The sequence below is a fragment of the Pseudopodoces humilis genome, chromosome 23 (assembly GCF_049639895.1).
Source record: "Pseudopodoces humilis isolate 2021_Gansu_Grassland_sample_001 chromosome 23, ASM4963989v1, whole genome shotgun sequence".
NCBI classification, from domain to species: domain Eukaryota; kingdom Metazoa; phylum Chordata; class Aves; order Passeriformes; family Paridae; genus Pseudopodoces; species Pseudopodoces humilis.
In genome coordinates, this window is record NC_142222.1 from 2,150,930 (window position 1) to 2,173,152 (window position 22,223).

Genomic DNA, 22,223 nt, shown 5'->3' on the forward strand with positions numbered 1-22,223 from the left:
GGAGAGGAAGGAGAGGAAGGAAGGAGAGGAAGGAAGGAAGGAAGGAAGGAAGGAAGGAAGGAAGGAAGGAAGGAAGGAAGGAAGGAAGGAAGGAAGGAAGGAAGGAAGGAAGGAAGGAAGGAAGGAAGGAAGGAAGGAAGGAAGGAAGGAAGGAAGGAAGGAAGGAAGGAAGGAAGGAAGGACGGAGAGGAAGGAGAGGAAGGAGAGGAAGGAAGGAAGGAAGGAAGGAAGGAAGGAAGGAAGGAAGGAAGGAAGGAAGGAAGGAAGGAAGGAAGGAAGGAAGGAAGGAAGGAAGGAAGGAAGGAAGGAAGGAAGGAAGGAAGGAAGGAAGGAAGGAAGGAAGGAAGGAAGGAAGGAAGGAAGGAAGGAAGGAAGGAAGGAAGGAAGGAAGGAAGGAAGGAGAGAAGGAAGGAAGGAAGGAAGGAAGGAAGGAGAGGAAGGAAGGAAGGAGAGGAAGGAAGGAAGGAGAGGAAGGAAGGAAGGAAGGAAGGAAGGAAGGAAGGAAGGAAGGAAGGAAGGAGAGGAAGGAAGGAAGGAGAGGAAGGAAGGAAGGAGAGGAAGGAAGGAAGGAGAGGAAGGAAGGAAGGAGAGGAAGGAAGGAAGGAGAGGAAGGAAGGAAGGAGAGGAAGGAAGGAAGGAGAGGAAGGAAGGAAGGAGAGGAAAGAGAGGAAGCTTTGCCTTATTCGTGGAGAATTTCTAATTCCTGAAGTACCTCCCTAAGAAACTTCCTAAGAGCAGTTTCTGGTGCACCAAAGAGTTTTGCCTGATGGTGATCTAAGAAGTGCAGAGGCTCTGGAAGAAGAGTTTTGGCAGTGGATTTGTGAGCAAAGGCGGTGTGGATCACCCCTGCACGAAGCAGGAGACGTCCTCAACCAGAAATGGTTTTAGATTGAAGTAAGATTAAAAGGCTGAGATTAAAGAGGGGAATATATGAAATAGGCTCCAAAATTGTTGCCTGTCTTTCACAAGACTCTTTTTGTGGTTTGTTTAATGCCAGTGCTAGCTCAAAAATATGGTCCTTACTCGTCTACAGAGAAATTAGGATAAAAAACACACTTTGGGTGGGGGAAGAAGTCATGTTGTTTCCATTAAGGTCTTAATGAGACCTAAAATTCTGTAAACAAAATGGATGTTGATTTGACAGCTAAGTGCCTGGTGAATAAAGGATCCTACCATTCCTTTTTGTGCTTTTTCTTGCTTTGTTCATGATCTGACAACTGGAAACATCTTTGTTTTTATGTTATAGGCACAGTGATAAATGAATTAAAAATTCTGGACTTTGAGACAGATTTTTTTTTTGTAATTTTATGTGTAATTGCAAATTTCTTGCAGTATTTTTCTCCTGATACTTTTGTTGATGCTTATGTAGTCAAGATAAAACTTATTCCATAAGCAGTCATAGATGTTTCCATTTCAGTGGGTTTAGTGTGGAATAAGTGCTTTTGTTTTTATGAATCTCATATATTTGGAGCCTATTTGTTTGGAATATGAAATCAAAGTGATTTTCAATCTTTGCAGACTTGTACTATTTGACTATAAATATTTAAATATATAAGGCAGCTCCTTCATATCACATATATGCAATTTATTTCTTGTTTTAGAGTCATGTCACTTGTTTGCCAATGGATTTAAAGATACATTTAAGAGCCTGAAACATTTTGTGAGACATAAAGCTCCATCATCAACCGTGCAGCCTCTGGTTTTCAGAATATTTTAAAAGTATTAATTCTTACTAGCAAAATACTAATAATTAAACTAGTTAAAATATTGTAACTATTGAGTATTTTTACAAAGAGCTAGCACAGTGCATTTCCAGAGATTATGGCAGAGTTTGATGCGTTACAAAATCAACAAGTGAGAGCTCTGAATGGTTTCAGCAGGTCTTAATCTGTTCTCACTGTGTTGGCACTATGAAAGAGCTTGCATGCTGAGCTCAGTCTCTTCATTGCTCTTCAAGCTCTGACAAAGTGATGTCTTCATTTTCTTCTTTAGTTTCCTCCCATCTCCTTTTGTGCCATTTCAGTAGAAAATGTCAGATGGCCACATATCTACATCTCAGTGCTTCTGCATTTAAAATAGAAATAATCCTCCAAAATTATGTTAGAACATTTAATAATAATACAGATTTTCCCAAATGCATTCTGTTCCTGATAGACATTTCTGTACAGATCTAATTGGGGCAAAAGGATTTCTGTGTCTCACTGAATTTCAGGTGTGATTGCACAGTGCAGTAGATCAGAGAGGAAAAAGTAAACTGCCTTTTCATCCTCCTGATGTCTTGAATATAATGCTGCTGTTCCTAATGTTTGGGAAAAATGAAGATGAAAAATGAAAAATTAGAATTGGGAATGTTTTGGCCCCATTTGCTTCACTGTCTTGGTTTTAGCATTGATTCCCAAAAATCTGAATTTCTTCCTGCATCTCTTTTGGAAGTTTCCTACAATCTTTTGGAAGTTACTGTATTATGAAGATTCTTTTAAAGTAACTGTTTTGTAAAAGTGAGGCCAAATGTGCCTGAATTTCAGCTCTTGGAATAATTTATGAAGTGCTGACAAGCCAAGAGCAAGGAAAGAGCAGGAGTTCATAGCAGAAACAAGTCATTCACCACCTACCTTCAACATTATTGTTTTGTTATCATTTATAAAGCCGAGAGGGTGTTTGCATCTGCAGAATAATGAGGATTTATAGTTTCCAAGTTGTTAAAATATCACAATGACATGTAAAGATATTTTTCTAATGGCATTACTGTTACTGAAAATAACTGGGCTTTGGAGGTTTGCTGAAGGAATGAAATTTGAGTTGGAATGTGTCGATGAAAACTCAGGAATTGAGTAAAATTATGGTCAAATTAAAGATTCCTCAGTTACAAGAGGCTTCAGAATAGACTTGTTGACATCTCAACAGTATTTTTCAGAAATCTGTCCAAACCAATAGGATGCACGAATCTTTTTTGTTTGTTTGCTTGTCTTTGTTTGCTAGCAGGGCTGAGTTTAACCACATGAGTAATCGTGTTTTACAAGGTCTGCTCTTTCTGTCTACAAAACATCATCCTCGAAGGGAAAAGCTTCTGGCACTGAAACCAACACTTAAGTGCTTGCCTTGAAAGATGTGCATCCTAAAGACAAGATGTAAATAGAACTGAGCTCAGACCATTTCCTCTAAGGCTGTTTATAATTGTATTTAGTTGAGCACAGGTCTGGGGACTCAGAGTGTGGAGAACTCTGGAAAAATGTGTTGAGTCCCAGGTTCACTTCTGCTTCAAGGCTTGAAGGCAATTCTGTCTCTGTAGAGCTTTACTCCAGTTTGTAGCTGAGAATAGCATTTGCTTCCAATTTTTTTCCCATTTTAAATTACTTCATTAACCTTGAAAATCATTTTAATAACCTCAGATTGTGTTCAGTAAAAGCTGAGAATATTAAGAACATTAGGACAGTATAGAAAGGTCCTTTTATGGAGAGGAAGTGAATATGGCAGAGTCATATCTGTGCTCCTGGTTTGCTTTGTAGTGATTGGTGGGTAATACTGTCCTGAATAATACTCTGCATTAAACCAAATCATTTATTAACTGAAGTAAGCAACAAGACTCTAATTCATTGATACATTTATATTTTCATTTCTGAAGGAATATGAGTATGTGAATACTTGGAAAATGAGAACTAAAATAATTCTCAATATGCAGTTTGGTTAAAAATACTCTTTCTGTGACAGATGATTATTTCCAAGTGAAAGAAATCTATTCTGATTTTTTTCTGAGTAGCTAATAAAAGCTTGTTAGTTAACACAGTCTCAATTTAAATATTCTAATATAGAAACATGATGTGCCACTGGAAGCAAGGGAATACATTTATAGTCAGGACCTTTTTGGAACACAGGTTTCTGACCCAGTCATCTGTAGCTGTAGGTTTAACAGTTGGATGTTAAGTGCTTTGTGGTGGTTCAATACCAGAGTTACTGACTATAAATTCCAACTGCTCTTTTGGGACATTCCAGCTTCTCCCACATGTACAAGAGCTTCAGCTCTGATCCAAGTCCGTGGAAGTTTGTCTGACTCTTTCCATGGGCTCTGGTCAGTGTGATGGAATTCTTTTGGAAAGAGCATTTTTGTTATAATTTCTAACTGATACATGTGACCACAGGCTTGCCATGTGTAACATCTGTTAGTATAAATTAAATATCATTATAACTGTACAGTATTTTAATTGATTTCTGCTGTTTAAAAATATTCTTCTAGTGCTGAATTTCATTTTAATACCGGCACTCCTTTGTTTGCACATACACCTATGCACACACACTTCTCAGAATTGGAGACTGTTATGTAAAAAACAGGTTAATGGGATGGTCTGATCATGGGCTGAAATTGTGTGGAAGACAAAATTAGTATAAGAAAAATGGAAAGGAGGTGTGGGTAGGAAGAGAAGGGAGCAGTGAAATAGAGTAGAGAGAAAAATATAAAATAATAATTCAATTAAAAGGACTAGAACAAGGGGAACATGGAGAAAGAAGAATCCTGTGTGGGTTTGTCAAAGAGCTTTTCTGTTAAGGAAAGGGTGAAATGCTGATTTAATGAATTGAGGCATGGCCAGTGCCCTGCCCATAGTTCTGAGTTTCTGCAGAGCAGAATGTTACATACCTGCAGGTCCCTGTGAGGAGAAACACCTCAACAAACATCCTCACACCCTGGATCTGCTCTGTGCACATCCTGGGCTCAGGGCACAGTGTCTCAGTCTGCTTTTCCATGATAGAATTCCTGATGTGTCCTAACAGTGGCTCATGAGTGTGTGCATTGTTTCCCCCTCCCTGTTCCCTCTGCATGTCCTTCCCCCCACCCTTTGTCACTCATATCCCCTGGTTATTCCTGACTTCCTTTGGAAAAGACAAGGAAATATCGACCACCTGGAATGGCTGACCCAGAATCTGTATTTTCGTTCCCTAAGGATTTAGGGTTTCTTTGTATTTACTTCAGAAGTTGTTTCTGTTGAATGCAAATATTCAGTATTGGGTCTTTTAAACAATTCAATTTTCCATTATGAGCCAGTGCTCTTCTCCAGTGAATGAGTTCAGAATTCCAGGGTAATTTGGGACCTGTTATTGGGAAACACTGAGCATCTGTAAATCCTGCTCAGCCTTATGTCAACTGCAGATATTCCCCATTTCTGAAGTAATGTCTTAAAATTGCTGTTAAGCAAGGGACATCTTAATTTTTTGAGAATGAACTTGTATAATTTTTTGTTTTTTCTTTAAAGCAAATCCAAACCAGCTCCGCAGATTTCACCCAGTAAATCTGTGGGAGGGGAGTTTTGTGTCGCTGCAGTCTTTGGAGCTTCAAGGTCATGGTTTGCAAACAATTCCGGTCTCAAACGAGAAAAAGGTTGGTACCTCACAGAATTAGGACTTGCATTTAAACTTCAATTCTTATTTTGTGGCAGGTTCTAAGCAGTCTGTGCATTTTGTTCCTTAAACTCAGGGGCAGTCGAGAATTTTAGGATTGTGTTTGGGGTGCTTTTGGTAAAATGTATAAGAAATTTTAATTAGTGAAATGAATAATTGATCTTTTATTATGATACAGTGATAGAAACCCAACTTTGATAGGTCAGTCCAAAGGTACTGTGTGAAGTGACACCGAAAAAATTGTGAGATAAAGGTGAAACACCTTTGCTAAAGCAAATGTACAAGATATGTTTGGAAATGTGTAATCACCCGAACACACCTGGGTGTGAAATTTCTCTTGTATGAGATACTCATACAATTGTGTGAAAATTGTGTGTTTTGTAGAATTTTCTCTTTGTCTCTCCAGCCCTTTTGCTACTTTTAATTCACATTTTTAGCCACAAGCTAAGACTTAAAAGAGCAGAGTCTGCTATTTCCACAAAAGCCTTTTCTGTTCCTGCTGTGCTGTTGCAATAAGATTTCCTCTCTTTTTCCCCGCAGATCAGTCCAAGCAGTTTGTGGTGGAGTCCTTGTACATCATCAGCTGCTACGGGAGCCTGGTGGAGCACGTCCTGGAGCCGCGGCCGCTCAGCACCGCGCCCAAGATCAGCGACGACACCCCCCTGGAGATGGTCACCTCCCCCAGGGCCAGCTGGACTTTGGTTAGGTACCTCATTCCTGTGACTTTTCCTTCCTTTCAGCTACAAAATGCTTGTGATCTTTCTTTTTGGATGAGCTGCATCGTGATTGTCCCTCAAGTAAAGACTCCTGAAGTTTTCCGTTGAAGGAGAGAAGTTCAAGCCTTGCTTTCTGTGCAGTTCTGTCACTGTTCGTGGGCCTCAATGGGAACTAAGCTTCCAAATCTTTCTCTGCATGTGGAGCTACATGAACATGTCTGTGAATCAGCAGAGATCTTTATTAATTGGTGATTTAAAATGATCAGGTTATAATTTTCTGTTTATATAAGGATTAGGAACGATTATTTTGGTGGTGTAGAAGTACAGAATTCTGCTGTGAGACATGAGCAAGGTTTTCATGATGAAGCATTGTGAATTTTCCTGTGAGCAGCTGAAGGTACCATTTCTAAAGACAGTAGAAGAAATTATTCCTGACATGTGGAAGAAAGTAAAGAAAAATTGATGAGAAAGTGTTGTCAGTGCTTTTGACGTTTTAAAATATTTTTCTATTGATTTTTCTTGGCTCCTACATTCCTTAGTGCTGCTTATGGCTGGACTGGAGTGATCAATACTTGATTTACCAAGCTATTTAGGAATGGCCCACCCTAATTAAAATTACAACACAGACTTCGGGACCATTATTGTTGAAATGAGTAGGTTGTAATGGAATTGAAAATTCTAATTGGATCAATAATCCATAACTTTACACAGCTTTATTTTCACAGTAAGTGCTCAATGACTTCACAGGATGGAAGCAGTGGTAGTTAACAGAACAAAAAAAGTTCCCCAGTTTCTCTTGTGTGTTTATATAACGTCAGCATGACATACAATGGTCCTACACATATTTACCAACTTAATCTAAACCTCCTTCCTGGGTTCTTTTTTGCGCAATCCCTGTTGCAGTCAACAACCAAGTATTGTCTTTGCCTCACAATCTGCACGATTTGGCCCTGCTGCTCCACTGCCTGTGGTGGATTGCAGTGTTTGAACAAGCTAATTTAAATAATTACAAACATTTTGTGAGCTTGTATAGATAATTGCATGTGATGACAGAAACACTGATTTACATTCTCTGTATTAGCTTAAATATTAATAGTCTTGTGTTTTACCTCAGAACTCCTCAGTGGAATGAACTCCAACCACCATTTAATGCAAACCATCCACTGCTCCTGGCTGCAGATGCTGTGCAGTACTACCAGTATCTTCTGGCTGGCTGTGAGTAGCTGACAACTTCTTGTCTTGTCTCATTTGAAAGTTTTAAGCAGAGGGTGTTTTTCTGAGTTGATTTTTTCAGCCAATTTCAGTGTATGTTCAACCTCAGAGCAGGGTTGTGTGTGTTAGTAAGGATGGAGCAGTGAATGTAGGGTTGGGATTTTTGCCATGAATCAGAGTTGTGAGGCTGTGGGAGTGCTTGGCTGGCCTTGAGAGTCACCCACCAGGTCCCATGAAATCTTCAGGGTTTCCTCACCTCATTCCTTCTCATGCTTTTAGCCATTTCCCCCTGTGAATTCCATATCCAGTGACAAGTGAGTGCATCTGCATTTCCCTCTCCTTGGGAATTCCTGGTTGCTGGGCTCCTTCCAGCCACAGTCTCAGGCAGCTGCTTCCCTCAGGAGCCTTGGCACTGCTGCCAGGGATGCTTGCCCACCTGCCTTGGCCTGTGTCTTGCCCAACCCCATCATTCCCAGAGAGCCAACATTTCATGGCATGGCATATTCAGAAACATTCATACACCTAGAGCTCCATATATATGGTGTATCTGTATTACATAAATATACAAACCAATGGATTTTTATAATGGTTATGTAGAAAAATGAGTATTTATCTTTTATCTGACAATATAAGAGAGAGAAGAGTACTGACAGTGAGGAGCAAGTCTCTGTTCTGTCTAGGATCAAAGTGATGCAGCAGTTGAAGTCTCACAAGGGAGCAACTCCTGGCATCTGTTGAGGTTCTCCTGGGGAAACCAGAGCTGTGCACAGTTGTCAGTGCAGGCAGCTTTATGTGACAGGGGCATTTCAGATGCACCAAGTGGCCATGTGGGCCAGGAGGCACTTTGGATGGGGCTGGTGAAAGGGACACTGGTGCCAGATTGGATCTGTTGCTTCTACCTGTCCATCTGCTGCATCTGAGTGTTGTGGAAACCTGCAAAGTTTGAGTCTTCTTTCTTCTGTGCTGCACAGAAAATTTGGATTAAACTCAAAAGGTACAAAAGAATACGAGAAAGTAATTAGTAGTGCATAGCACCATTAGATTTGTATTTTGGCTGGATTTTTTTTGCTAGATTCCTGCCTTGTTTTACTTGTATTTGTATCCCACAGAGTGAAACCAGGGATGGATGGGGCTCATTTTGTGTATTTCATTAATTTTTTATTAACAGCTCCAATACTGTTACACAGTATACATATGTGTACAAATACACATTTCAAATTGTTTAGTAGTGAAAACATTTTAAAGAAAAAAGGAGCAAATTAATGAACTTAAAGGGGTTTTGCATATTTGATTGACTTACCTCTTGTTTCCTTTGTGTGACTTCTGTACCTTTCACATGTTTTTTGCATGTTTGAATTCACACAGATTCACACAGTCACGTTCATGGCACATAATGGAATTGCCATGGAAATAGGTAACTCTGCATCACCAGAAAGTCTGACATCCTCATTTCATGTTTATTTCTTTTCTTCCTTATCTTTCCACTCTGAATTCACTTTTCCATTGCACAGTAGATGCAATATCTACATGGCCAGTTAAGGAACTTGTGTTATTTGAATTGTAAGACTTTTAACTCAGGTTTTAATTCACATAACAGGAATTCTTTAAGCTGGATGTAAAATGGAAAGAGTAATAGAATGATAACCACTAAAGACAGCAGAGTATCTAGAGGACATGGCAATAACAGAGAAATTTGTGTCTGATTGTCTTTGAAGTTTTGTCTTCTGGATTCGCTCAGGCTGAAGCTCCTCAGTGAAGTCCCTGACGATGGAGTCCAAGCAGCTTCCCACAAAAGCCACCTGTTAGAGATCTCCTAAGCCCAGCTCCGTGGCTCTGCTTACCTGCAGCTCTGCCCTGGGCTGGCTTTAGCTGCAGCCTGGCTGTGCTGTGCTCTCTTCCATCGGGGGCTTTAATTGTAAATGGCTCAGCCGTGGCTCAGGGGGGCTGGTCCATCTGTCTGCCACGTCAGGGCTCACAGGAGCCGTGGCGCCGTTTCAGGGGCACTGTTTGTGGCTGTCTCTCGGAGGTAGAATGCAGCAGTTTCTCTCCGTTTCTGTATAGCATTTCTGCCAATTGTTTGGCTCCATTAAGTGTGCAGGGGAAATAAAAGCCTGAATGACCAAGTCACAAGGGGGTATGGATAGACCCTTTCTTTGTCCACACTCAGAACATTGCATTAGGTCTCATTATCCATTTATAATAAGTGACCTTTGCCCCCTGGGTCATTGAAAAACCCTCAGTGTGCTTTTTAGCACAGAGTACCTCTGTCAGCAGCCGGGCAGAACAATGACACGTCTGGCAGGCTGCTTGGAGGGCTGCACGGCCAGGTTTTCATAAATAAGAGCTTCGATGCCAAAACACAGAGCCAGAATCTTCCTTAGTCTCTGAAAAATATAAACCAGGCCAGTGAGTTCTTATGCTAAACAAAGAATATTCAAGAAATATTGCATTAGGTTATCAACACACGGTTCAGCTTTTAATATTTTTAAAGAATCTGAAAGTTTTATTTGCAGCTAGAAAGGCATGAACAAGGAACCATTGTTTGAAGAAATGTTTTGTACAACAAGTGTCCAAGACCTTTATCCCAAGGGTATTTGTAAGTGGATCAGCACAGCTGTTTCCTTGCTTTGAGGTCATCTGTGACATCTGCTGAAGAAACCTGCATCAGTGTGTGCAGCTTGTGTCTACCTGAGCACCTTACCACAGCTCGGGCTGCTGCACAGCTGAGAAGGTGGGAAGTGAGGGATTTACAGCTTTCTCTAAGTTCATGGCTTGAAAGTGAACTTGCATGTTAAATTCTACAACCTGCTGGCCTGCAGGAAGTGTCAGGATCCTGCTCCAAGCTGCAGTGGGTCAGGGAGAATATAACCAGTCCTGAGAGCTCCTTTTGACAGAGCAGATTCCAGGTTCATTTGTTCCCATGAGTCCATCCCACAAAGCCCTGGATTAATTACAATCCTCAGGTCTTCAGTGCTGGGGTTTAGCACTGAAGACCTGAGGATTGTAATTAATTTGTAATTGTAATTTGTCAGATATTTCTCTACATTCCCCACATTTAATACATAGGATTCTGCCTTGTTTGTGTCTCTGATATTCCCTTTTTATTCACCTATGTCCTGATCAACTTCCAAGTCTAACCACAACAGAAAGAAATCTGAGTCACATTTTATTCTTCCTAGGTGTTTTTCCTGTGACATAAACATCATCATGTGGTGTGGTTAACTGTCCTAGCAGGCCTGGCAGTGGGAGGAGAGTTGTGCCAGGCACTGCACGTGTGCACAGGAGGGTTTTGATGTCCACAGGGACTTGCAATGTTAAAGCTTTCTCCATAGAATTGCCAAGTTTTCTCATTATTAATTACCCTTTAAATCCTGCCTTCTTGCTGCTGTTTGGCACTTGGGAATTAAGGTGCTTTGGGTTGTATAAACTCTTGAGGATGCTGTTAAGATGTGTGTTCCATGTCCATGACAATCCCCTGGTTATGTTCAGGTTTCTTTCAAATGAATTCTTTCCTCTCTTTTACCAGGCCATGAAGTTTTGCATATCTGACTGACTTTCCCTGGTTTCCTTTGTGTGACTTCTGTACCTTTCACATGTTTTTTGCATGTTTGAATTCACACAGATTCACATAGTCAACATTCATGGCACATAATGGAATTGCCATGGAAATAGGTAACTCTGCATCACCAGAAAGTCTGACATCCTCATTTCATGTTTATTTCTTTTCTTCCTTATCTTTCCACTCTGAAGTCACTTTTCCATTGCACCCTAGATGCAATATTTGAAATGTGGTCAATTAACACATTAATGAATAAATCCCTTAAAACTGAGCAAAAACTGCCCTGAAAAGGCATTGAATAGATTGAGACCTGATTTCTCTCCTCTGGCTCTTCACATTCCAGGCAAGAGTTTTGGCTCATCAGGACCAATTTCATGGACGTGGCCTACGGTTGTCAGAAGTGGGCCAGTGACAAGAATTAATATATTAACTGGTGTGCAGTACTCTGACAAATTGCTTACTAAATACATCAAAATTGATTGGGCATTCTGTGTTTAAATTGACAAATGACTGCATTAGGGGAAGGAGGGAAATCCATTAATTACAGCTGCCCTCAACCATAGGAAATGTAATCGTATAAATATAGATTTTGTTAAAACAAAAGTCTGTACTTTACTCCTGTGTTGCTGGTAAGTGTACTTGCACCTCTTTGCTATTAAACCTGCAATAGGAGGTTTTGAAGACAGATCTTTGCAATTGGCTTTTAAATAATCAAAGAGCATTTCTGTTGTGTTAAAAGGAAAGGTGCAGTGTTTCTGCATCCCGCTCTGACCGCTTCTGGAAATTGTTTCTCTCTCAGAAAAGTGGACCTGTAGCTGAGGCTTCTGCTGTCTCATTAATTGTTTATTTTAAATGCAATGTAATTTGTATTCCAAGATGTGAGCATTCAAACCAGCACTCTGTTTTCTCCTTCCTTGTCCCTGTACTGCTCTCCAAGTCATACTTGCAGGACTGTTATACTTTTCTGAGTAAGAATTTTCACTTGAGTTAGGCTTGGAGATAAAATCAGTTTTATAGGCTTCGTTAAGGGATTCTTGAAAAGATTAAGGCCTGTATTTATAGCTGCCTTTGACTTTTGGCTGTTACAACAGATTTTCATTTCTGAACCAACTGTTGCACATATCTTGTGTTTCACTGAAAATGGTTTTCATTACAAGTCCAATTTAGTAACTGTCCATTGTCTTCAAAGGGAGGGGGTGAGCCTTTCCCTGCTGTTTGTTTGGGTTAAATGATAACACCATTTATACAGATAATCTCTGTAGCTCTGACATCATGTTTGCACTTCCTGCTCCCTCTAATGAAAGCTGTGCATCCTGGGCAAGACTTCTGTCTCCAAGCAGCATTGTGGTTCTTTTTTTCATTCATTCCTTTCATACATTCCATTGACAGAAATAAAAATGACATCCCCAGAGCTAGTGAGTACTGTGGAAAGTCTGAGGGTAAGAGGGAGAGTGTATTAAATAACTGTGGATACGTGCTGTGAGCACAGACAGTGTGAAAACTGAGCTGTGATGCCTGGAATGACAGCCAAGGAGTGCCACAGGAGGAATCTGGACATCGTGGTCCTCCAGCCCTCCTCAGAGCACAGCAGAGCGTGGTGCTGGTCTGGTCAGAGCTGAATGAACTGGGGCTGATAATCCCATTTAGTGCTGTACCTCTTCCCTTCTCCTTGCATTCTTTTGAGGGTGCATCTTTAACAATGGATTTGGGATGGAGGAATGCAGGTGATGGTACATCCCTTTCCATAGATGTAACTACAGAATGTTCTGTAGCATTTCTGGGGAGGCCAGAGCTGCTCTTGCTCTGGGCATGTTCAATGTCTGTCACAATGAGCTGGGTTTCAAACAGTAAAACTGATCAAAAGCAGAGCCTGTGCAGTAACAACAATTACTCTGTGTGGTTACGAGGTGTTCAAAGCCTTTCTGCTCTGGCTCTGTGGCAGGGCCACGCTCAAGCAGGAGCTTGGGGCAGTTTCAGCTGCTCTGTTCCAGCATCTCTGCTGGGCTTTACTGGTTCTGCACTTGGCCAGTTGAACATAGCCCATTTCTGGAGTCCATCCCATCCAAACCCAGCTCTGACCTTGCCCTGAAGTTGGGGAGTTTCCCCTGAGCTCACCTCAGCTGCCATGGAGAGGAGCTGGAACAAACCATGGGATATGGGTGAACATTTCCACCTGTCGCATTTTCCTGTGCTGGTCGTGTGAATGGTGCCCAACCTCCTGCCCTTCAGCTGTACCTGGTGCCACAGGTGAGGGCCTTGCCACAAAGTTGTGTCAGTTGAGTGTTCCAGGCTTAAAACTGCAAAATCAGAGTGCCAGAGAATCCATTTTCTAGATTCCCACTTTGCCATTTTATTCTTTCTTCCCAATGTTGCCTCAAGTCCGTGAATCGTTTTCATTAAGTTTTAATTTATTATAACCATATAATGAAAGAATGCAAAATACTTCTTAAAATAACTTCCTGGGACTCTTTATCAGTGGTCTCGAAGGAGTTGTGCAGATGTCCTGTAAAAATCCATATCCTTGGTGAAAAATTTATAATTCCTTGAAATTTTGAAGAGGGAAATAAGTTTTAGATTTTCCTATGCAGGAAAATGAGTTTTAGAATTTCAGAGATTTAATTTTCAAGTGTTTATTTTAACTCAGGTATTCTCTCTATATATTACATGGAAATGCAGGTATCTGTATGAGCATGTAAGTGATACTGGTAAAATATATTCTTGAAGAATTTTTATGATTTAGAATTTGGAATTTTTTACTGCATTTAAAACTGTTGCAGATCTTAAATATATATGTTATAAGTGCATATATATATATTTATATGTATTTTTTATGACTGAGGTTACAATATTCCTGGAGAAAACAGATTCCAAGCAGGCATTTCTCACACAGAATGTGTTTGGGTTTTCCTGGGAAGAGTCACAAATGGTGAAAATGGAATTTTCAAGTTTGCTTCTTGCACTTGGAGGCATGACAGATTGCAGGTTAATCTGCCTCCCCTTCCCCTTCCAGAAAACGTGTTTCTAATGAAACTGAGTACATGGTATTTTTTTTTTAGGAAAAACTACGTTTCCCTAAAACTGTAGCCTGCACCTTCTGCTCCCTGTGAGAAGCAGGACTGAGTGTTAAAGGAAGTAAATTGAATTTCTGGCTGAGCACTGAGTGGTTGGGGTAAATAGGAGTGGGGCAGATGCATCATGGTGTGAGCAGTGGAGTAACTCGAAATATTTGTGAAATAACAGAGATAAAGATGAACTCTGTAAGGTGCTTTGGCTGCTGGGAATGTGCCTGTTGAGGTTGTGATGCAGGGACACACCTGGGCCTGTGCACAGCTTCGCCAGCTCAGGCACAATTCACCCACCCTGATCTGCGCTTTATAAACCAGCCGCTGGAAACAGCGCTGGCACAGCAACTCAAACACTTTCAGATGTGTACAAACAACAATAATGAACAAGGGCACATGCTGAAATGGTTCTTTCCTCCCCCTGCATGGTCATCTGGAAGTCCTTAGAGCAAGGTCCGTGAGCACGCAGGGGTCAGTTTTCAAAGCGGCGTGCGGGGATTTCGCCGCGCGCCTCCCATTGCCGTTAATGGGAGTCAAACGGGTAAATCCCCACGCACCGCTTTGAAAATTTACTACTAAGCCTCTTGACTTCTCACTACATACTTTGATTGTAACAGTAATCCATGGTTAACATAATTTTCCCGACAATAATGTCAAACATACTTTTGAAGTCAGTGAATTATAGAAATAGTTACCTCTTCCATAATTCTTTAAAGATGGCCATCAGATGGATTTCACCGTGGCTTTGTGCAGTTGAAATTATTCTTTAACTCAGAAAAGAATATATTTATTCTGTTGTGGTGCCGAACTGATTGTCTGCTCACAGTCTGAGTGTTGAGCAGCTTTAAGGTGCTCCATCCTGTGAATAGTATCAGGTTCTAGCTCTGCACAGATTTAAAAGTGCATCGTTCTTGACTGGCCTCCTAAGAGAACTTTGGAGATGGAAGATGAAATTAAGTACAGGGAATGTATTCCAATTTTTCCTTGGGGAAAAAATCCAGGCTGCAGACTGTCAGACCAGTGTGAGAAAGGAGCAAAGTCATCAAAAAAAAAAAAAAATCTAAGCAGAATTCCTCTCCTAATTACAGACCTACCTATGTCTTTATTAAAGTGCTGATACAGAGAGTGGATGGTCCATAAAGTACCTAATAAACTGTGGACACTACACAAATAATGAATGAATGCAGCTCTAATCAATTTGTGGTGTGAAATAGCTGACACTCTGGCTAAACTCCTGCTTTATAGCCCTTTTTTAGCTTAATTTTATTATATTTATGCATTTGAGAATCTCAGAAAGTCCTAACAGGAAAAAAAGTGGGCAGGGAGTAGTTTTGAGTAAAGGAGGATATTTTAATTTGCATGCCATGCTCCTGTAGGAGTTTACTAGCTGAAAACTGCATTAAAACCAGAACTTTGCTCAGTATCGTGCAGCCACAGGAAAAATTACATCGAGCATATCTCCAGCCTACAAATGGTTTATTGTTAACATGGCTGTGAGGGTTCTGCCAAAATGAAATCCTGGCCTTTGCTTTGTTGTCACACTTGAGCAGAGGTAGAGCCAGAGGCACAGAGCACCCACAAACCCACAAAACATGTGCTGGACGTGAACTACACAGCTGTGAGACACCAAAACCAAGCCCTGACAGAGCTGAGATCACATCAATAACAGGGGAGAAAGGTGAGTGCGGTGAATTTGGGGTGGCTCCGTGGTGACCTGAACCAGAACCATCACATTGGAATAAATGCATGAAGGAAATAATTCAAATTGTGGAGCTGAACTCCAGCACGAGGACCCCTGAAGTTTGTTGACAATCAGGTCTCTACACCAGATCTCTACACCACCTAGATGTAACTCAGGAACCAGAGAAAAAGCATCAAAATCAGGTGTTAGGGAGGGGTTTTTATGAAAACAAGGAATAAATCATTTTTATCCTGTGTGCCTCTTCACCACAGACATCACTGGAGACTGAAGGGGTTAGTTAAGAGTACATTGTCCTGTTCCTACTGCATTTTAGAAACTGATTTGACATTATAAATGTTAATTATATTAAATTATAATTATAGAGATGGAAAAGGCAAGCTCTCTGGGTGTTTGCAGGCATGTGCATGGAAGGCAGCACCAAGCAAAGAGGCTTTGTGGTGCTCAGATGCCTTTGTTTGCTCTTAATTTGGACAAACATCCAGCCCTTAGAGAAGAGCACATTGGGAATTTCATTTGTAACTCTCAATTAAATTGAATTGTGCAAAGCTTATTTCTATAAATGAGAAAATTAAAACCTTTTGGTTCAAGAAGTACACAGAACTAAGTAAAACTAATGATTTATTGTTCCCAAATTAAAGCCATAAGTGCACACACTACAATTGAACTGTAGTGGTTCTTTGTTCCAACACTTTTATGCTGCTGAAAGATGACAATTTATAATCTTTGAAGGAAGATTTGTCTTAGCTTTAGGTATTTATTGTATAATTAGCCCATCCATGAGCAAAACCACTGCGTGTTAATTCCAATATTCCTCCAATGTGTATTTATCTAGGTCTTGCTCACGTGGCAGGAACATCTATGCAAATTATTCGAGATTAATACAAATTGTTTATTTTCTTTACTTGTCAGTAAATATCATGGAGAAGTTTCTAAACAGTTAGGGGTTTTTTTTTCATACTTATTAATGGAACTGTGTGAATCAGGTCCTGGAATTCCAGAGAAATATCAGCTCTGCTGTATTTCAGCCTTTGCCTTGGCTTGTGTTGACACTTGTGTCTCCACAATCCCTTCTGTGCAGTTTTCCTGGCACTAACAATTATCACACAAATAATTTCATTTGCAATGTGTTTTTTTTCCAGATACAATCTTCCTTCAATATAATGGTAACATCAATCCTGTCAGTGCAGACAAGGGAGGCTGTCAACTTTGCCCTTGAAGGAGGACAGAGGGTAAAGGTGCCATTATTACTTTTGAACAGCTCCAAGATCCTTCTTGCCCCTTGCCAAATACTGATGGCAAAACTCTGATTTTTGCTATAGGTATCAGTCCAGTTTTTCAGAAGTATCCTTGAATGGTTATTTTTGGATTGATTTGCCTTAAGCAGACTGTTGAAACTCATGTCCTGTCATATTGCACAGACAGAAGTTGTATGCTTTAATTCTCACCTTAGATTTTTAATAAGCACTTATTTTTTTGTACTTTTTCACTTTGTGTTTGTGTATTTCTAGATGAAACAAACTCAGTTGCAGTCTGATATTTGATGTGTTTGTTCCAGATGTTTGTGTGAGAACAGAAAAAGTTAAAAGTTAGCATAGCTCAGACACAAGGCATTGACCTGATTATTTTAGGAAGGTACAAACCACCCGCAATTGCAGTAAAAAATATCTCTGTGCAGCCGAGGCCTTCTTGCTCCTGCTCTGTGTCTGCTCCATTTGTGACTTTTCCCAATGAAAGATAAATTGCAGGAGAACCAGTAAAAAAAACTTGCTGAAAAGCTTTGCAAGAATTGGAATTTTATTATTTGTTATCCTGCATGGTTGGGAAATTCTTCAGAAATTTTAAATACTCTGTGTTGGCAGCATCAGAATAACCTCACTGATGGGTGAGAGTCTGTTGTAATTTACAGTGTGAATTCAGATTTTCAAAGAATTAAGCTGGAAGATAAAAGATTACTCCTGAGCCCAGATTCCTGGAAATGTCCTCCCAGGGTTAAATTAATCTGATCTTGGAACTTGATACCGATGTGAGAGGTGTGTGTGACCCAGAAATGGAGAAAAAGGGGGATTTGTGTTTTTACACCGTGCTTGTTCCTACAACTTCAAGGGCATTCTTACCTTGGAAAAATGTGCCCATATGTGCATGTGCAGCAAGCAGCACAGCAATGGCAGATCTCCAGCAAGGATCACGTGTCTTGTAAGGTCACTTCTCCCAGCACACTGCACATTCCCACTGGGAATGGTGGGAGTAGGACCAGTGGTGAGCTGGGATCCCCCATCCCAGCCAGCCCCTCAGAACTGCTTTTGTGGTAGGTGTGGCACAGAAATGCTGCTTTATTAAACAGCCAAATGAATGACTGAGGGCTGACCTCAGCTGAGGCTTTATCACTGCTGCCCTGCTGGTGAACTCTCAGGCAGAGCTTTTCCATGGAATTCAGCATTTCGTCACTCCTGGCTGGAAAGAGTTAATGCTGCGCTCGGAAGTTGCGCAGAAGCACAGGACCTGTGACTCCTCAGGGAAAGGTTTCCAGTGTAGCACCAAAAGGAATAATTTGTTCAGCTTTTTAGTTGTTTTTTCAAATTTCTTTCTCACTGTAAAGCCATCTTGAATCTCCAGTAAAATGTAAAAGTACTCCCCAAGGGAGAAATACAGTGACCAAGCAGGGGGGTTGCTGCTCCCTGGGCTGTGTTTTTGCAGCTTCCCTAATCTTGACAGCTCTGGTAGCTGCCTCTGGGATAGAAAGAACAAAAAAAATTCAGATCAGTCCATAAAGTTCCTGTTGGTTTGAAAGCAAAACCATCTGCTGGAGCCATGAAGTTTGTTAGGGAGTTCAATAACAGGAAAGCCTGCAGTTGATCAGCTGTGCTCTCCAAAACAGGCAGGAGGATTCAGAGCAGTGAGCCAGGAGATGTGGGGAGCATGGCAACAGCAAAATGGGTCAAAATAATGGTTTCTTTGGTTTCATGTATAAACTTTGAGGAAGAGAAGTGGGTGCTGTGATTTCATATTCAGATTGTACTGTGGATCCTCAGGAAGGTGTGTGTGTTCTTTAACAGGAGTTTGTACTAGACAGACACGTCCCTCAGTTATGGAATTAAGTCTGTCATGGATGTAAGGAAGCAGATGGAGGTCGTTTCTGTATTGTCTGAAAACTGATGGAGACACAGAGCTGAAATTACACCTGGGGCTGTTGAGGCGTGGGTGTGCCCCGGCACAGACTGGGGATTGCAGGGAAAATGGCAGATCATGGGATCACAGGATGGTTTGGGTTGGGAGAGACCTTTAAGGTCTTTTATTCCACCCCTGCCATGGGCAGGGACACCTCCCACTATCCCAGGCTGCTCCAAGCTCTGTCCAGCCTGTCCTGGAACACTTCCAGGGATGTGACAGCCACATCTTCTCTGGGCACCCTGTGCCAGGTGCTCCCCACCCTCACAGGGAGAAATTTCTTCCAAATATATCCCATGGGAAAATCTCGGTGCTTAATTATAGAAGCACAGAATCGTTAAGGTTGGAAAAGACTTCCAAAACCATCAAGTCCAACCCATGCCCACTAAACCATACCATGAGATGCCATCTCTGCTCGTTGTTTGAACCCTTCCAGGTGACTCTGCCACTTCCCTGGGCAGCCTCTTCCATTGCTTGACCATTCTTTATCAATGAAGAAATTGTTCCTAATATCCAACCTAAGCATCCTTTGTAAGAATATGTCCTAATTTTTCTGGCATTTGGAATAATTCTGGAGTAAGTTGGGCCCTGAGCTGAATATGGGACGTTGCAGGTTTGAGAATATGGACACTCTGTGTTCCAGAGGTGTGAGAAATGACTCAGTAGCTTCAGGTACTGACACACACAACACAGGATGGAAACCCCTTTATTCCATAAAGTGTATGGATTTATGCAAAGCTATTTACTTTACAGAGGCGCCATTCTGTATTTATGGCTACCATTGTGTCTGCTTTGCCATTAAAACTCCAATTATTGGGGCTTTACTACATGGCTGTAAAAATTTGTTGTGGTTGGAAGCTTGACACATAAAAGTCAACCCTGCAATAATATAGTTTTTAAAAACTTTTAAAAACTTTGAGTGATTATAAAATGTGGGAACATAAAAATACTTTGGTATTTTAAGAACTTCAGGTTAAAAGAGGAAGAGTCAGTGGGTTACCCTGGTGGCTGTATGGATACATCCAAGACAAAAAGCAGGAATATTTTCATCCTTTTAATCAATGAAGTATTTGATATCAATATTTGATTATCGATATTTGAGTTCTTTCTGTGCTTCTAGAAAATTTGTTGTCACAGATTTAGGAAAACATACATTGTCGTGCCATTAAATTATTAAAAAAGCTTTTTTCTTTTAAATGAAGCATTTAACAATAAATCTGATTTGTGTTTTGTGGGTTTTTTTCCAGTGGTGCCACCGGGGAGCCCTGGGCCCATCACCCGGCACGAGTCCTATGACAGCTTGGCCTCCGACCACAGCGGGCAGGAGGATGAGGAGTGGCTGTCACAGGTATGCTCTGGGGGGCTTCCAGGTCAGGAAAACAGCAGTGGGAGCCACTGGAAGGAAAACTCACAACTTTCCTCCAAGTGGGAAATAAACTTCCAACAGCCAGGGTGTTGCTGTGTGTAAAACTGACTCCACTCCTCAGTGTGGGTATGGATCTGATGGTCCCAAACCAGATAAAGCCCCAACCTTCCTGACACAATCACATCCCTGGGAAGCTCAGGATGAAGTGGGAAGTTTCAGCTGGCAACAGCCAAGTGACCTGCCTCCCTTTTTCTCCTGCATGGTCCTTTTTGGACAGGGATGAAGGAAGTTGGCAGAATGATGGTGCCTTTTGTGTGGTGACATGGGACTCCCTGCATTTGACCATAAAAGTGGGGCAGTAGCTGGTTTACTTCCCTCCTTCCCTGGTTATCATTTCCTACTGAGAATTCCTGTGACTTATGGCCAGAAATAAATACTGTATTGCTTTAGAATTATCATGCTTGGTGGAGGATTTTTATATGAGGTGAAATCTTTGCCTTGTTATCCAATCTTGCTTTGTCTCAGTCAATGAAGCTTCTCTGTAAGAACTCGGTAAATACTTGACCAGTTGGCTCAAAACAGAACCTCAGTGTAAGAATGTAGGTCATGAATAATACACTGAGAATTAGTGCCTGTTAGAAATGAAAGGTTAGAGTTAAATAAATAAATTAAATTTACAAATGCTCTGGATTTGCCAAAGCAATTACAAGGTACCTGATCCATGGAATTCACCCTGACAAATTAGGTGGGTTTCCTCTGGTTTAAGAACAATGTTGTTATGAGAGTGATGCATTAAATGTGTTGCTGGGGTGTATGGCATAAATATGAAATATTTATGGATGGGATTTGCTTCTCCCACTGGTGAATAAATCATACACAGCCTTTTCCTGAAATGAGAGGTTAGGTTTCCACATGGACCTGTCCAGGAGGAGCATTCACTGGGGAATCCAGTCATGTGAATTCATTTACCTGTCTGAGGTTTCAGATGTGGCTGCACATTGAGGTGTCTCATTTGTTTGTGCTGTGTCTGATTTCTCAGAGCACAAAGATGATGAAACTTCTCAATCAAGGAGTCAACAGGAATTGTATCTGAGCTCATTGGGAGCAGATTTCACATGTAGTTTTCCACCTCTCCAGGACTGTTTGGAAGTATTTCCTTATTGTACTGTTGAAACATCAGAAAAAATTGAGATTATGCTAAACTTACATTATGTCTGTTTATTACTAGTTCTTGGAAGATATAAGATGTCAACAGAACTTAGACTGCTCAAACTTCACCACATCCATCCCTCTAGAAGAGTAAATATATTTATAAAGGGGAAAAAAAATCCCAAGTGATGTCACAGAACACAGATAATTCCGAGAATGCTCCTGGAATGTTTAATTCCTGCTGAGAGCAGAAGTGATGAGAGCCCTTGGAGCACGGCGACGCTGGCGCTCCCCGAGCAAGCCACTTCAGATTAAGCCTAAAGTGCAAGGATGTTTTTCAAAATTAAAGTGTTGTTATCAACAGTAACAGCAAGCAGTGAAAAAACACCGCCCTTCACTTCAACTTTTCAATTAGAACAGTGGGTAATGTGTGCTGTCAGTGGGAAGTAGATACAATATGTTTGTCCTGCACACAACAGGGGAGTGAATAGGAACATCTGGCCATAGCCTCAGTAAAATTGCAGAGGCATCTGTTTACCTCTCGGCTCTGTGACACTGATGGTTTCAAGCTTAAAATACACAGATTACTTTATCTGTGGCCTAATTTATGCTGCTACATAAAAGCTACTTGCCTCAGAAGCGACTGCAGCCAAGCTGAGTTAGGCTGAGCTAAATGCAAAGATGGAAATAGAGCTGCATAGGCTGTGGTTGTTGTCTGACATTAGCAGAGAACTGGCATCATCCAGGGTTTCAAGCTGCTTCCTAAAGAATGAGAATCTCTACTAGTATACATCTATACAAAAATCTGTTTTAATTAATTCCCTCACTAACTTAAATTTCTGCTGTGAAGCTGATTGTTGTTTCAGCAGAAATTGATAGGAACTTCATAGTCTACTTTCTATTT

At 40.9% G+C, this 22,223-nt stretch overlaps 1 protein-coding gene across 12 annotated transcripts in view; it reads left to right on the forward strand.

Annotated features, from left to right (window-relative positions):
- BCAS3 (BCAS3 microtubule associated cell migration factor) overlaps positions 1 to 22,223 on the forward strand; it is a 300,611-nt gene that overhangs the window by 102,563 nt on the left and 175,825 nt on the right. For all 12 annotated transcript variants that reach the window (XM_014254998.2, XM_014255000.2, XM_014254995.2 and 9 more), the window contains 4 exons: positions 5,244 to 5,368; positions 5,929 to 6,094; positions 7,219 to 7,319; positions 20,052 to 20,152. In XM_014254998.2, coding sequence (XP_014110473.1) covers positions 5,244 to 5,368; positions 5,929 to 6,094; positions 7,219 to 7,319; positions 20,052 to 20,152 — 493 coding nt within the window. The remainder of the gene's footprint in view (positions 1 to 5,243; positions 5,369 to 5,928; positions 6,095 to 7,218; positions 7,320 to 20,051; positions 20,153 to 22,223) is intronic.